Source organism: Bubalus kerabau, chromosome 5 (assembly GCF_029407905.1).
Source record: "Bubalus kerabau isolate K-KA32 ecotype Philippines breed swamp buffalo chromosome 5, PCC_UOA_SB_1v2, whole genome shotgun sequence".
Classification (NCBI taxonomy): Eukaryota; Metazoa; Chordata; class Mammalia; order Artiodactyla; family Bovidae; genus Bubalus; species Bubalus kerabau.
Window position 1 is genome coordinate 128,181,111 of NC_073628.1, and position 16,873 is coordinate 128,197,983.

At 37.3% G+C, this 16,873-nt stretch overlaps 1 protein-coding gene across 3 annotated transcripts in view; it reads right to left on the minus strand.

Moving 5' to 3' along the window:
* Window positions 1-471: 471 nt before the first annotated feature.
* Window positions 472-16,873, minus strand: part of SYT14 (synaptotagmin 14) — a 198,232-nt gene continuing 181,830 nt past the window's right edge. For all 3 annotated transcript variants that reach the window (XM_055583090.1, XM_055583091.1, XM_055583089.1), the window contains 2 exons: window positions 4,777-4,966; window positions 472-947 (listed from right to left, as the gene is read on the minus strand). In XM_055583090.1, coding sequence (XP_055439065.1) covers window positions 634-947; window positions 4,777-4,966 — 504 coding nt within the window. In that variant the 3' untranslated portion in view covers window positions 472-633. The remainder of the gene's footprint in view (window positions 948-4,776; window positions 4,967-16,873) is intronic.

Consider the following 16,873-nt stretch of genomic DNA (forward strand, 5'->3'; position numbering starts at 1 on the left):
TTGAAGAAGTGAACTTTTCTTAAAATAATACATAAAAAAATTCCCTTATGAAAATGAATACTTGCTTGCACTTAGATTTAGTGCTACTGAGAAGAACTGAGGCACAACAAAAAGGAAAATAATCTGAAATAAAACAATTCACAATGTGACTGAAAGCCTTCACCATTAGACTTGACTGCTGCAGGATGACTTTCTCATATTAAAGAACGTTACACACACCAGGGACGAGCCAGTTTTGTGGATGATATGTAGGGTGACACTAAGAGAGTGCTGCAACTAAAAATTCTGATTTTCACAATCATTTATAATCGTGACTTTTCATGAAATTACTGGCTCTCTTGCTACAGTAAAATTAACTTCAAACCAAAAGGATGCTCTGAAAGCTCTGGAGGACTGTTAGTTTAACAAAGAGGATGCAAGTTTCTCATTTTCTCAAGCAAGCTCTGCTAGAGACCCATCTTTTCTTTGTTAATGTCAGTATTAGACGTTCGTTCCACAGAATTTAAAGCTTTTGGGGAGAATGTTAAAGATGATTCTTCAAAGAATAGCTCTTCTAACGGTGACTAGGTAACAGTACCGCTGCACTCAGAAATGCTGCTGCCTTGAACTGCAATTGCTCCTTCCTCCTGGTCATCACGACTCCAGCAATGCATGCCATCTACAGACTTGCTGTCCTTTTGACTCTTTCATTTCAGTCCAGTGGTTGAGTTCCTCTTCTCCAGAGCTGTTCAGACCTAAAGAAACCCAGCCTATCATCTCTTTCCTTTTCATGCTGCGTTTGTTATACACTGACAATATGAGTGTCACATCAGAGAGCTGAAATAGGGCCACTTGAAAAACAAACGTTTCCTTGTACACTGGATTTGGCTGCCCTCTGCGGATGGATGTCTTGCATTTGGACATTTCTTGGCCCATGGAATTCAGTAGGGTTAATTTAACATATGTATCTACAGAAAAAAAAAAAACAAAACATACCACAAATATCATTTGAAACAAACTCAAAATGTCTTTCTTGTAACGCTTGATGAGGTCAAGTATTCATACTTTATAAGGATATGGTGTATACCATGTTTAGTAGAAATCTAGTAATTCCATTTTGATGTAGATGATCATAAAATGTGACAGTACAGAGAATGCTAAGTAGGCATAAAATCTTTGGGGGGTAATAATATCTTAACCTCACTATTTCTAGAATTTAAAGGTATACCTCATAATCCTTCCCTTACCCTGACCCCCCACCCCCGACCTCCCACTGCCCACCCTGCCCATCCCCGCCCCCATTTAGCTTCACTAAGCAGGACATCAGAGCATTAATAAACACTTAGCAAGCTCAGTTAGCCACAACACTGTAAAGCATTCCACTGTGTTTTCAGAGTGTAAGAATAAACAAACAAATAGAAATGAAGGCAAATGGTAAGGAGGAAAAGAGAAAGACAAGAATGCAAAGATGACATCGAAACAGCTTAGGATGAAATGTCAAAAAAATCTCTGCATGGATGTGGTTTTTAAATACATTTTTAAAGCATTTCAGGCCCAAAATGAAGCCAAATGCACTAAAGACTCAACGTTTAGCAAATCAAGTAAAACTTTCTCCTTGGTTTCATGCAAGAGTACATTTAATGTGCTTTTTGGATGGTTAAAAATAAATACTACAGGATTCCTTTTTGGCACAATTTACTGTGAAATTTTAAGTATGGTATCTTAACTATTTTCATGAATTATAAAAAAAAAGTTGATATGATGTTTAGTGTACCAAGTGAAATGTAACAGTTCACTGCCTGGTTACTTAGGAGATAAACCCTCATTCCAAACAACTGTGTTTTCAATTTCTTCAGAACTCATGCAAATGATCTTCAGCATGTAGATCCATCATGTGTACTTCATATCAAAATTTCAATTTTATGAAAATTTCAATATTTCTTAATGAAATATGTTTCTACATGAATCAATATAATGAATAAAAATCAAAACCTTTAATTTTAAAAGTTTTGCTAATTTTATAGATACTCTGAATACCATCATCCATAATCAGAGATAGATTCTAAGTTAGTTTTATTCAAAGTACCACAGATAATAAATGTGCACTTTTTGGAAATCAACATGGTGGACAGCTTCACTGCTGGCAAGTTTTAGGGTATTTTGTTTTTGCATGAAAAGACAACATCCAATTAGCCTCTACAGGAACTCACCTCGGATTATATAAACCTGTCCACCTATCAAGTGTTTTAGACAACAGAACAGTCCATCTGACAACAGGGGGTGGAAAGCAGTAAAAGAAATAATGACCAGATGTCAATTGTTGGGTGAAAGAGGGTCAAAGGTTAGAATTAAAGAGGAAACGCTGTTCACTGGAGTGGAAGAACACAAAACTTTAGCATCTTAATTCAGGTAGAGGGTTGAACAAAGGGGTATGTTGGGTAAATTTCATGGAATGAGAATTTTTAAGGTCACTGTGCAATCTTAACAAAAATTACACTTTTAAAGTGGGACATCTTTATAATGATATCCTTGTGGTCTAAAGCACATTGAACATAGAATCATGCAAATTATCAGGCTATAAAAGACTGAATAAAAGTCATTAAAAGATCATTATAATTATTTTGCTAATTTTTAAAGTTTATCCATGCAATATTTAACATTTCCAACACTTTTATTACTCCCAATGTAATATAAAACTAAGTTATGAAAAATAGAACTACTAAAATTTTTGTTCCTGAATGTTACCATTGTTCTTTTGAGATAAAAACTGGATTAGTCAGTCTATAACACAGTTCAAAGCTTAGAACCCAGGTATATATGAAGGGTCACAATCTTATATACAGTAGACAAACTGATAAAACTGTCTTCTATTTTACTTTATAAATATTTTATTTCATATAATAAAGATTAATGTTAACTTGTATTTACCTCCTAGCTACCTCCCAGCTAATACCAGTAACTGTCCTAATACTGAAGCTCTAAATCTAAAATAATGGAAATTGCTATAACCTATTCTTTAAACCTGAAAGATCTACTCTGTGTTGGGGATGCAAATCTCTCTTGTTTATCATCTACTCCTGCCTCTACTCCCCCTTCATTTTACTTCTGATGATTGTTTCTCTGCTTCTATCAGAGTGGCTTCAGCAAGGACAGAAAGACAAACCTATCATCTCATTCTGCTCCTTTCTAGCATTTCAAGTTAAAGATTTGTCAAAAAATTAAACTACTGGCTAAAGTAGGAATGGCAAACTGTTGGCTTGTTACTAAATGTAATCCCAAATAATGTTTTATCTGTTACAGTGTTTCAAAAACACTCAAAGTTTAGCAAATCAAGTAAAACTTTCTCCTGGTTTCAATCAAGAGTACAGTGCTCCCTTGCATTTGTCACAGGTCTTTCCATGATTTTATCTTTCATTTACAAATTCTGCTCATTTAAGTTACTTCCCAGGCCATTTGAGTTTGCTTTCCTAGTGTGGATTAATGAAGATAACCAAGTCACACTTCCAAAGCTGTTTAGTAATTGCGTCTTTCCTTCCTCTGAATTTTTCCTTTTGAAAGGAAAAAGGGGACAATAATAATTGCATCCTTTTTATGTGCCTTTATCTGATTTGAGTATCACAATTACCCTGTGAGATACAACCTTAATTTTAAACATAAGGAAACAGACTTAGGTGAGTTAGATCATTCGTCCAAGGGTAGAAATATAAACCTAATTTTGGCCTCTGACTTTTTAATGCAGGGACAGATACACTGTGTGATGTATGTGAGAAGCAAGGCTTCCAGTACTACTGAGGGCATGTTAAATATATTTTTATGACCTTTCACTTTGATTGAAAAAATAATTGTTATACTTAGAAGTAAATTTAACTCAAGGGTGGAAAAAGTTTCCCCTCCTCCAACAATCATTTGCTACGTGCAGTAAAATACTGCTTTCAGCAAGTTTGTGAGAAATCATGAAACAAATTTAAGGGTGCCATTACTGTTCAAGATTTCCTTTCAAATTTTGAGTTTAGGCCATCAACAGCTTTAATTTTACAGAAATATAAAGAAGCTGCTACTTTCCCAGTTCATTTCTACAGATAACAATAAACAGTTTTGGAGGTACACTGTGACAATTTCTCTGTGCTTGACCCACTTCCCACCTCCTGAACTAGAAGAGAGATGAGAGAGAAGAGAGAGAAGCTGATGGATAGGGTAGAGGGATCTATACCATCTAGCTTTCCTTTCCTAGCATCCAGTATAAACATCAAACTATTCCTTATTTGTTTTGTCCTGGTAAAAAAGCAAAGCATATTTCATTTAAGATAAGACTCTGCTGGCAGTACTGATTTATAATTTTCAAGGAGGAAAAATGTAAAGAAACATTTTTTTTTCTTAAAATTGTTAACGCAGACAATAAGGAAAAATACAGAAGGATACACATTAGTTCATAGTACTGCATGCAGACAGAAAACACATTCATCTTCAGTTAACAATATATTCCTCATCATATTTGTGGAATATTATTACCTTAAAAAAAGACTCATAACTTTTTCTGGTATTAGAAGATAATGGCTATGATAGGGCTGATTTATTCTGAAGATGCTGAAAAATGTAAAGTCTTGTCGGCTTACAATTAATATTTTGATTTTCAAACCTTTCTACTTCCCAAATGACTAGAAATAGAAAACATGAAATAGATTAGCTGATGATTATACCATTATTGATTGGCTAGGACTAAATGATAGGATTGAAGCCCTAACACTTAGAATCCCGTAAGTACGGAAAACATTAGAATTAAGAAAAGTTTACACTCACTGGGTGGCCTGTTTGCTGCCAAGTTTTTGAAGTGGCTGCCTTTTATCACTTCTGCGGATAGCCTTCCAGTGGTGGCGTTGTAGAGCAGACCGATGAGAATTTCTGGGACTGAGCCGTGTTCGAGAGACTGGCAGGAGGACATGCTCCCACTGCAGGACATCTCTGACACACTCATCTGGGAGTCACAGCCCTGCCATAAAAAACGAGAGCTTTATAGTATTTTGTAAAAACAGATATATTAATAGATACGTTGGTAATGCCCTGTCTGTTGGAATGAGGTAGGTAAATCATGATAAAGACAAGAGTTGCAAGCAAAATTCCCAAAATACTAGACGAGAAATGTTATAAGCATATTTTGGTTTCTGGATCTCATTTGATCATATGACAGTCAAAGGAATAACAGGAGATGAGGTTTCATAAATTCTTGCATGTTTGTATATAAATGAGAAGAGAGAAATTTCTTAAACTCATAGCTGTTAATGAATTCTTTCCTGAATGCAAAAAATTGTTTGAAGATTTACTGACCTTAAAGACTGACACAGATTTAGACTCAATTACATTAAATGTAAATGTCTTAATTGTGCCTTTAAAGACACAGATTGGCAGACTTTGATTAAATAAGCAAAAAATCTGCTATTTATAAACTGATATGTAAAACACTGACATACAGAAAGTTGAAAAAAAAAGGGTGGGAAAATATTTGCCATGCAAATAATAACTAAAAGAAATTTGGTGTAGCTACATTAGTATCAGCCAAGGTTAGCTTCAAGGCAGTAATCATTTCTAGAGATAAAGAGGTACAATGAATAATGATAACGCTTCAAATTTACCAGAAAGATAAAGTAATTCCAAATTTTCATGCATGGACTCAAAAGCAAAGATTTAGAAAGCAAAAACTGCCAGAACTAGAAAGGAAACAGGTAAATCTACAACCAGTGGGATAGATACTTCAGCATATTTCTTTCAGTAACTGACCAAATAAGGAGGCAAATAAATACAGTAACGGTGTAGAAGATTTGAATATCATGATAAGTAAAACTGACCTCATGGTAGAACATCATACGCTACAACTACAGAATATACATTTTCTCAAGCACGTAGTGGATATTTTTTCCGTTTTTTTCACAGTAGACTTTTACAAAAATATGTATTAAAAAAGCAAACAAATTTCAAATGATGGAAATAATTCAGAATTTTTAAAATATCAGCTATAAATGCAAACTGTCTTCTAGTGAAGAAAGAACTCCTATAAATTTGGAAATTAAGGATATAATTATAAATAACCCATGAGTACCTAAACGATAATGAAAATCAGAGATCAGATCAGTTACTCAGTCGTGTCCGACTCTTTGTGACCCCATGAATCGCAGCATGCCAGGCCTCCCTGTCCATCACCAACTCCCGGAGTTCACTCAGACTCACGTCCATCAAGTCAGTGATGCCATCCAGCCATCTCATCCTCTGTCGTCCCCTTCTCCTCCTGCCCCCAATCCCTCCCAGCATCAGAGTCTTTTCCAATGAGTCAACTCTTCGCATGAGGTGGCCAAAGTACTGGAGTTTCAGCTTTAGCATCATTCCTTCCAAAGAAATCCCAGAGCTGATCTCCTTCAGAATGGACTGGTTGGATCTCCTTGCAGTCCGAGGGACTCTCAAGAGTCTTCTCCAACACCACAGTTCAAAAGCATCAATTCTTCGGCGCTCAGCCTTCTTCACAGTCCAACTCTCACATCCATACATGACCACAGGAAAAACCATAGCCTTGACTAGACGGACCTTTGTTGGCAAAGTAATGTCTCTGCTTTTGAATATGCTATCTAGGTTGGTCATAACTTTCCTTCCAAGGAGTAAGCATCTTTTAATTTCATGGCTGCAGTCACCATCTGCAGTGATTTTGGAGCCCAGAAAAATAAAGGCTGTATATTGTCACCCTGTTTATTTAACTTATATGCAGAGTACATCATGAGAAATGCTGGACTGGAAGTAACACAAGCTGGAATCAAGATTGCCGGGAGAAATATCAATAACCTCAGACATGCAGATGACACCACCCTTATGGCAGAAAGTGAAGAGGAATTCAAAAGCCTCTTGATGAAAGTGAAAGTGGAGAGTGAAAAAGTTGGCTTAAAGCTCAACATTCAGAAAACGAAGATCACGGCATCTGGTCCCACCACTTCATGGGAAATAGATGGGGAAACAGTGTCAGATAATGAAAATAAGTTACTTGAAAAGATTAACAAAAATAGATAAATGTTAGACAGTCCAATTAAGAAAATAAGAGAAAAGGCACAAATAAAAAGATATCAGTAATGAAACGAGACACTACTATATATTGTATAGACCATGAAGAGAATTTTAAAAGATGAGTAAAAACAGCTTTATTTCAACAAATTTGAAATTCTGATGTAATAGACATATTCTTGGAATAGTACAACTAACCAAAATAGACACAAGAAGAAATACAAAATCTGAACAGTCTTACTGAAGAAACTGAATTAGTAATTAAACAAATTTCCAAAACAAACAGAAAATAAAAAACTTTAGTCGGATGGCTTCAACAGTGATTTCTAATTAATAATACTAGTCTTATGCAGGGTTTCCCTGATAGCTCAGTTGGTAAAGAATCTGCCTGCAGTGCAGGAGACCTCGGTCCAATTCCTGGGTTGGGAAGAGCTGCTGGAGAAGGGATAGGCTACCCACTCCAGTATTCTTGGGCTTCCCTTGTGGCCCAGTTGGTAAAGAAGTCTTATGCAAACTCTTTCAGATAGAAGGAAAAGAGCAAACACTCCCCCGTTTCCCTAAGAAAGCAGAAAAACCTCGGGACTTCCCTGGCGGTCCTGTGGTCAAGACCCGTGGTTAAGACCCACTGAACAGGGCACGGGTTCCATCTGTGGTTGGAGAACGAAGATCCCACATACCACGTGGTGTGGCCGAACAAAAAGAGCCAAACCTTAAGATCAGAACCTGACAGGGCATTATTAAAAAATCACAGAATTGCCTCATTCATAAACTTAGATTCAACACTAAATAAACATTGAGCAAAGCAAACTGAGCAACAGATAACATCATACTTAGTAAAAATGTTCAGTGTTTGCCCTTTGAAATTGGGGACGTGACAATAATGCCAACTATTACCACTGGCAGTCAGTGCGGCACTGGAGATTCCAGCTGGAGAAGGTCCTAGCCTTATGAAAGGCAATAAAATGAAATAAAAGGTACAGTGACTTGGAACGTCCTTATGTGCATTCTCTACAGTTACACCACCATGAAATCGAAAAAGTCTGCAGATGTATCACAATTGCAAAGGTAAAATTTATGAATCCATATATTGCTATATACCAGCAACAAATTCGAAAATAAAACTTATTTTGAAACGGCATTTATTAGAGGATAAAATATAAAATATCTAGGAATAAATGTACAAATGATATGCAAGGACTCTATACAGAAAAACATGAACATTATTGAGAGAAATTTAAAAGTGCTGCGTATACTATGTTAATGAATTTTAAGGTTCAATTTTGCAATATTCTCTCCAAATTGATTAAATGTAATCATAATTAAGACCTTAAGAGGCTTTTTGTGTGGAACTTGACAAACTAATTCTAAAATGTATGCAGTATATAGGTACAATGGAATAGCATTTAGTCTTAAGAAGGAACTCTTGCCATCTGTGACAACATGGATGAGCCTGGAGGCCATTATGCTAAGTGAAATAAGTCAGTCACAGACAAATACTGTGGTTTCCCTTATGTGAGATATCTAAGATAGTCACAGAGCAGAGAGTAGAATGGGGGCTGCCAGCGGCTGGCAGAGGGGGAAATGGAGAGTTGTTGTTCAGTGGGTATAAAGTTTCAGCTATGCACAATGAGTGAGTTCTAGAGATCTGCTGTACAATAATCAATCAATCTACAGTTAACAATACTGTACTGTACACTTTGGCTCAGAGGTTAAAGCATCTGCCCGCAATGCGGGAGATCACGGTTCAATCCCTGGGTCGGGAAGATCCCCTGGAGAAGGAAATGGCAACCCACTCCAGTATTCTTGCCTGGAGAATCCCATGGACGGAGGAGCCTGGTAGGCTACAGTCCACGGGGTCGCAAAGAATCGGACACAACTAAGCGACTTCACATACATACATACATAGATATCACATTAAATGTTCTTACCACAATAAATACAATATAAGATAGGGCGCTCCGCTCTACTGAGTATCAAAGTTTATAATAAAGTTACATTATTTAAGACAATGTGATAAAACAATGCATAAAAGATTATTAAATAGAAAGCCCACTAATTAATCTACACATAGTAGATGCAATTTACAACAAAGGTAGAACTATAAAGCAGTGGGGAAAGGATAGTCTTTTTAATAAATAGTGATAGAACAACCAGTTATTGACACAGAAATAAAATTAACCCTACCTCAAAATATACCAAAAAACCCCAACTGTAGATCTAAATATAAAAGGTAAAATGATATACCTATACATTAAAATAAGAGACTATATTCACCATCTCAGGGTAGGGGAAGACTTCCTTAAAGAGGACAGAAAAGCATTAATCATAAATTAAAGTTTAGTGAATCTAGCAACATTAAAATTAAGAATTCCTGAGCTTCAACCAAGACTTTTAGGATAGCAGAAAGGCAAAATCATCAGGTAGGAGCAGAGGTCTGAAATATATATAGTTCACAATTAGCTCAAATTCCAAATATACTAGCTCAAATACCTATAGCTCTGTAAGAAAAAGACAATATAAAAACACCTGACAGATACTTGAACCAGCACTTTCATAAAACAATAATCAATAAAAATCTGAACTGATGTTCAACTTCATTAATAATCAAGGAAAAGGAAATTAAAACCATGAGGTAACACTATGTAACAAATAGAAGGGCTGAAACAATACTGTGGTTAGGACAAAGAGTGATGGGAGGCCTCATTTTCCAATGGTTATAATGTAAAGCGATGCTTTCTCAAAATGTTAAAAATGCACAAACCATAATATCTGTCAATTCCATATACTTATCTCCATCAGGAATATGTGTAATGCTTGCCAAGATACATATGAAAGAATGTCCTTAGCAGCATTATTTATAATGGCCCCGAAGAGTGGAACAGATAAACAATTTGTGGTGAGTTCATAAAATACAGCAACTATACCGCACATACAGTATATACACTACACAGCAATGAAACTAATTATAACTACATTTACAAACATGATTTTGAGTGAAAAATGCTGAACCTAAAAGGATACTTAGCTATATGGTTCCATTTATTTAAATTTCGCCAACAAAAGCCCAAAACGAAAACCAAAGCAAGACCAGGATAATCCTAAACTTAAGTATTCCAGATGCATGATGCATGAATAAATGGTAAAATGATAACGACAGTAAAAAAGTGATTAACTTAAAAGTCAAAATTGTGGTTAACCCCAGGGGTGGGGAGAGAAGAAAGAGTGACTGGAAAGGACAGGGGGTTTCTGGGGGGTACAGGCAGTATCTTATTTCCTCACCTGGACGGTAAGTAGATGGGTTGTACATTTCTGTCTTTTGCAATTTCTACCGTGTGTTTGTGTGCGTGCATACTGAGTTGCATCAGTCATGTCTGACTCTGCAGCCCTATGGATTGCAGCCTGCCAGGCTCCTCTTCCCATGGAATTCTCCAGGCAAGAATACAGGAGTGGGTTGCCATTTCCTCCTCCAGGGGACCTTTTGGATCCAGGGATCAAACCCGCATATGTTTCTGTCTCCTACATTGGCAGGTGGGTTCTTTATCACTAGCGCCACCTGGGAAGCCCTCTATGCGTTTGGTTTCACAAGAAAAAAGGTTTAATGAAAGAATTACATGACACAAGGATATAACATTTATAATGATAAAAACTGTATAAAAATATGATAAAAATATTTAGGATAAAATAATGATAAAAATATTTAGGGCTTTCTTTGGACATTCCTAAAGGGATTCACTGCATGAGTTAAAAGACAAACTAAAGAGCCTCTTGATGAAAGTGAAAGAGGAGAGTAAAAAAGTTAGCTTAAAGCTCAACATTCAGAAAATTAAGATCATGGCATCTGGTCCCATCACTTCATGGCAAATAGATGGGGAAACAGTGGAAAGAGTGTCAGACTTTATTTTCCTGGGCTCCAAAATCACTGCAGATGGTGATTGCAGCCATGAAATTAAAAGACGCTTGCTTCTTGGAAGAAAAGTTATGACCAACCTAGACAGCATATTAAAAAGCAGAGACATTACTTTACCAACAAAGGTCCATCTGGTCAAAGCTATGGTTTTTCCAGTAGTCATGTATGGATGTGAGAGTTGGACTATAAAGAAAGCTGAGAGCCGAAGAATTGATGCTTTTGAACTGTGGTGTTGGAGAAGACTCTTGAGAGTCCCTTGGACTGCAAGGAGATCCAACCAGTCCATCCTAAAGGAAATCAGTCCTAAATATTCATTGGAAGGACTGATGCTGAAGCTGAAACTCCAACATTTTGGCCACCTGATGCAAAGAGCTGACTCATTTGAAAAGACCCTGATGCTGTGAAAGATTGAAGGCGGGAGGAAAAGGGGATGACAGAGGATGAGATGGTTGGATGGCATCACCAATTCAATGGACATGAGTTTGAGTAAACCCCAGGAGTTGGTGATGGACAGGGAGGCCTGGCGTGCAGCAGTCCATGGGGTTGCAAAGAGTTGGACATGACTGAGCAACTGAACTGAACTAAACTGATAATACTATTATTCTACAACAAATTTTTAGATTTAAAAATTATAGATTTAGATGTTTAGATTTTAAAAATCTAAATATGTCTTACACAAGTCTTCAAGTTTGAATTTAGGTTGGCTTATACAAGTAATCAAGAAGAATTAATACTTACTTGGGGATTGTATAAACTCACTGGACTAATATTGAGAGGGATAAAAGTCTCCTATTGTCAAATCTAACTCTAAACCACAGAGGAGAAAGCCAAAAAAAAGATGCATCTTATGTTCCTAAATCATGGGTACACAAAACACATAGTTTGGTATGTTTTCATGACAGTTGGAGTAGAAAACATAATTTTAGTAAGTTTCAATTAGGATATATCATCACTTATGAAAATAGTGTCAGAAACATGCTCAAGCACATTTGGTGCGTTTGCTACATTAGGCTATTATACTCGGAGCATCTGTTAGAATATTGTGAAATGCATTTTTCATAGTATAGTATTTTTCATGTTAACCTACTGTTAGATAATAAGATATGGAGCTAATGTTTTCTTATCCACCCATTAAGGTCATTAAGGGATGTCCCAGAAAAGTCTTGGGAAAGGTCTTTCTTGCTCCTAAGAAAAACAGCTAACTTATCTCCCCATGTACTGCTGCAAAAATGTCCTTGTCTCCAAGCCCAACAAAAAAAGAAAGAGTGGTAAGATCCTCGGTGATCACATTTTATTTCAGTAAGCCCTGCTGAAATATAGTTAGTGTTTAACAGAAAAAAGACTATTTTCTGAGTAGTTCATTCTGAATTTATACCTTAAAAAAAGTGCAAATCTCATGCTCTTTTCCACTGCCATTGGTGAAACTGCCTTTCCAGGGTTGACATAAATGTGGCAGTGCATGGAGACCACTGAGTACAATGAAAGCAGCAGAGAGTAACAATATAAATAGAGTAACTGGAGTAAAGACAAATTAAATACAGATACTCTATACTCAAGTGGCATCTTTCCTTCGACGATTCCTCAGGGCAAGTTGCTCCATTCAGCGTGCATTCAGGAATCTCTCCCTACTCTCGCTGCAGACTCCGTCATTAATTTATCACTAGGGCTTGCCTTGGTGGCGGTAACTGCAGGTCATTAACCCAAAGTCAAACAAATCCCAATCATAATTGGGTCTACTTAAAGGAATTGTCCCACAGGCTCCCTAAAGTGAAAGTATAACTTCTTCCCATATAACATAATACTTCATTTCTTTTTCAGACTTCTTTTCTTTCCTCTTGAGTCCTCTGCCCTAGGGTGAAGGATGATAAGCAATTCTGTAGGAAAAAAATGGTTTAATTTCTCTGAGAAATAAACCAACTCTATATAATGTTTACCATAAGCAGAATTAGTGCTTATGATAGCCATTACATGTCCTTATGCTAATAGATTAAAAACATGTAGGAACTTGTAAATATAGAGAGAAAAGCATAAGATTAAAAAATATAATACAACAGAACTATTAGGTAAATGTGCTGAGTTTTTTATTAATACTAAACTGACTTCACCTTACTTGTAACCACTTCTACTCAGTATTTTTAAGGTAAAACTGCTGAACTCTATAGTGGTAATTACGATGAATTTGAATATTTCACGTTGAATTTATTTTCCCTGTGCCTCGAAGATATTTTCTGGTTTTTAAGGTAATTTGCACAGCATGAAATGCTTCCATTACACTTTCCTAAAAATGGGGCAATGGGGGCACAGAGGGTGCTGAAGTGTGACCAGAGGACAGTCTCCTGCTGGAACACTTAGGGCCCTTCCCAGCCCCAGGGCACGAGCACCAGTCAGGCAAGGTAAGGAGGAGATGCGGTGGTGGTTTAGTCGCTCAATCGTGTCTGACTCTTGCAACCCTCTGGACTGTAGCCCGCCAGGCTTCTCTGCCCTTGGGATTCTCCAGGCAAGAATGCAGGAGTGGGTTACCATTTCCTCCTCCAGGATCTTCCTGACTCAGGGATCGAACCTGCACCTCCTGCACTGCAGGTGGATTCTTCACTGACTGAGCCACCAGGGAAGCCCACCACGGGCAATTTCAGGAAGGAGGAAGCAAGAACAGCATAACTGCTCCACATCTGACCCCTCTTCCACTTCCACTCCCTCCCCAATCCAGTGTAAAGGAGAGTCATCCTGTATTTTGGTAGGGGTAAAAATACCCATTGACTCTAAAGGATAACCTAACTGGAGTAAGCAAGGGATGGGATTTCAGAGTGGTATTGGAATCAGGATACTTCCGGTTGCAAGTCACAGACAATGGCTACTGGCAGGGGAAGAAGTGGCCTTCCCAGACAGGGTCTGCCCCCAAAGCAACAGGTTACGGAGGCCACCAAGAGCTCCCTACCAAAAACACAGGAGGGACAGAGACAAAAAATCATCCAAAAGGGAGGACCAAGAGAGCTGGAAGGCAGCAGCAAGCCCTCCCCCTGTCTGTGTGGGGCCCTTGCACTGAACGAGGAAGGAGACTCATTTCAGCCTGCAGAACTCCAGTCTGTCTCCCTCCCTGCAGGGGAGCCTGGTGCTGAGAAGCTTCTGGCACTTACCATCAAACTACCAACTTTCACGAGCTGAACACACACAAGGGAATGGACGGCTTTTGTAATACAACAGTTAACACAAGGGCAGCTTCAGATGCTCATGGGTCCAGGCTTCAACCCGTGTCACTAGGAAAAGAGTTCTCTCCCATTCTTTGGGTTTGTTTCCCAAATTTGGCTTTATTTGCAGGTAGACTCTTTGCTCCAAGCTGCCAGATAGTTTTCAGCAGCTATCCTGATTGCTCCAACCAGACTGAAGTCACTTCATCCAAAGTATAGGGGCAGGTTGGTCTCCCAAGCGAAATCTGGATACTGTGGCCACAGGAAGACATGGAAGCCAGGCAGAAAAAACAGATGTCTACTACAGAGCCTGTTCAATTGAGCTGTTTGCCCTGCATTTTTCCCCGTGACCTTCAGTGAGGAATATCACCCCTGCTACTGAGGAGCTGGTGACGCTGCGGCCATTGCAGCAACCGTGACTACTTCCCTCTGTCTCTTTGCTCGGTTTGTTCTGAGGTCATTAGCTTTGCAAGAGCCAAAGAAAAGGAAACGATGGTTCAGAGAAAGGGAATGTTGCTACACTCGCGGAGCAGAGCTCTGATATTCAGGTTGGCTAATGAAGAGTGGGGGGAGAAAGGGGGAAATTCTCACTTTCTCTTTCATACAGAAAGTTTTTTCATATTAACACTGAAGATGCACCGATAAGGTTTAAGATACAACAAAAATTAATTGTAAAACAAATAAAAACAAGATCTTTTCTAGTACCAATACTTGAATACAGCAGCCTGTGGAAATGGTCATAAAAACTCCTGCTTTTATCTAAATTTCTATACGTATATGTAGGTATGTATAAATATATGCACATAGTCTTTTTTTGCTACATTCAATATGAACATATTTAATCTGGCATTTCTGCATACATGCTTGTGAAAGCTTGGTTTGAGCTTATGAGATTGGTTTAGAAATTTACAAAATGTTTCCCATGCTCTCGAACAATTCCTATGCTACATAAACTATTTCAGAGTATACAAAAGAAAAGTACCCTTCTCTTTTGAGATGTATAACTTTGACACTAACTAGATAAGAATATAAAACTATAAACAAATCTCACTTATAAGCATATATGCAGAAACCCCAAGCTAAATGCTGTATTAAATTGAATTCAACAACAAAAACTACGTATATATATTTCATCAGATAGGTATTATTCTAAGAGAGTTATGTGTTCATTGAAGATGCCTTTGAAACTCAACAATCTTTTTTCTTTCTTTTATGAGAATCTGTTTAGATTGCTGATTGAAATTTCTTAATGGTAATAAGTCATCTCAAGTTTTCTACTAGTCCTGAATGACTTTTAAGAAATTCATATTTTCAAAAAAATTGCCCACTTCATCTATTTTTCAAACTTGTTTTTCTAGAATTATTCTCTTTATGATCCTGAAATTCCCACTGAATTGATGAGCGTGTCCCCCTTTTCACTTAGCATAATGTTTTTCTTTCCTGATCAGTATCTCCAGAGGTTTATCTAACTTATTAGCAATTAAAAAAACCCAGCTTTTGTTTTTCCTAAACCTCTTTACTCTTTTTCTTTCATTAATTTCTCCTCATTTTCCTTTTCTAACTTCCTGTGTTGAAGAATATTTAACTCATCAATTTCCATTCTTACAAATATATTTAAGACTATACATTTCTCTGTAATATTGTTATATCTGTAGGGCATACATTTAATTCTGTTCTCATTTTGTCTGGTTCTAAAAATTTCTAATTTCCATTATGCTTTCTTGTCTGACCCAGAGTTAAAGAGTTTCTTGTTTATCTACACATGGATTTGAGGGATGGCAGGCATGAGGTCTTCCTCTTTCACCTCTCTTCCTATTACTCTACTCCTCAATCATGGACTTCTAGCTAAATGGGCCTTCTTGCTCTTCCCTGAAAACACCACACACTGGGCTCTCAGGATGGGCTGTTCTATCTGCTCGCAATGTTCTTTCTCCAGATATGCAAATGACTAACTCTAGTTCTTCTAAGTCTTTGCCCAGAAGTTGTATTGTCTATCGTGACCTTTTGTTTAAATCACAACTCCTTTCCAACTAGCACTCTTGACCCTGCCCACCCTTTTTTTCACATACTGTATACTTTTATATTTACTGTATCCCAAGTCTTCCCTCTCCACTAATGAATTAAATTCCATGCAGGTAAAATTTATGTCTACTTTTCATTAATGTACTCAGTACACAAAACAACCAGGATGGTGTCTGGCATATAATGCATGTGTGTGTCAGAGATATTTGTTGAAGGGAATTCTAATTTCAATCCAATGTGGTGAAAGAATGAAGTTTATATATTAATTCCTTGTTATTTGTGGAGAATTCCTTTGTGGCCTGACATATGTATGGTTGACATTTGTAACTACTCTACACATGCTTACATTTATTAAGTAGAGGTCCCATACATATACATCAAATTAAACTTGTTACACATTAAATCAAATCAGACCTTCCATATCTTTGCTAGTATTTTTCTGCTTGCTCTATCTCTGCTTATTTAGATTTTCTACACACTTAATCTCTCAGCTTACAGTTACTTCTATCTTCTTTCCTCCTTTTGAATTCAATGTTCTTGAATTCAAAGTACAAGTACATGCTTGAGTAATTATCCCAGGAATGAACTATGAGTGCTAAGCTCTCTTGGTCTTTGCTTGAAAACACTGGAATTTGCCCCCTTCCTTAGCAATAATTTACGTGGCTATAAGATTCTAAGTTGGTAGTTTAGTTGCTTTGGCTCCATACAGATATTGTACCAGTGCTGTTTAGGGTTTAGGGCTGTT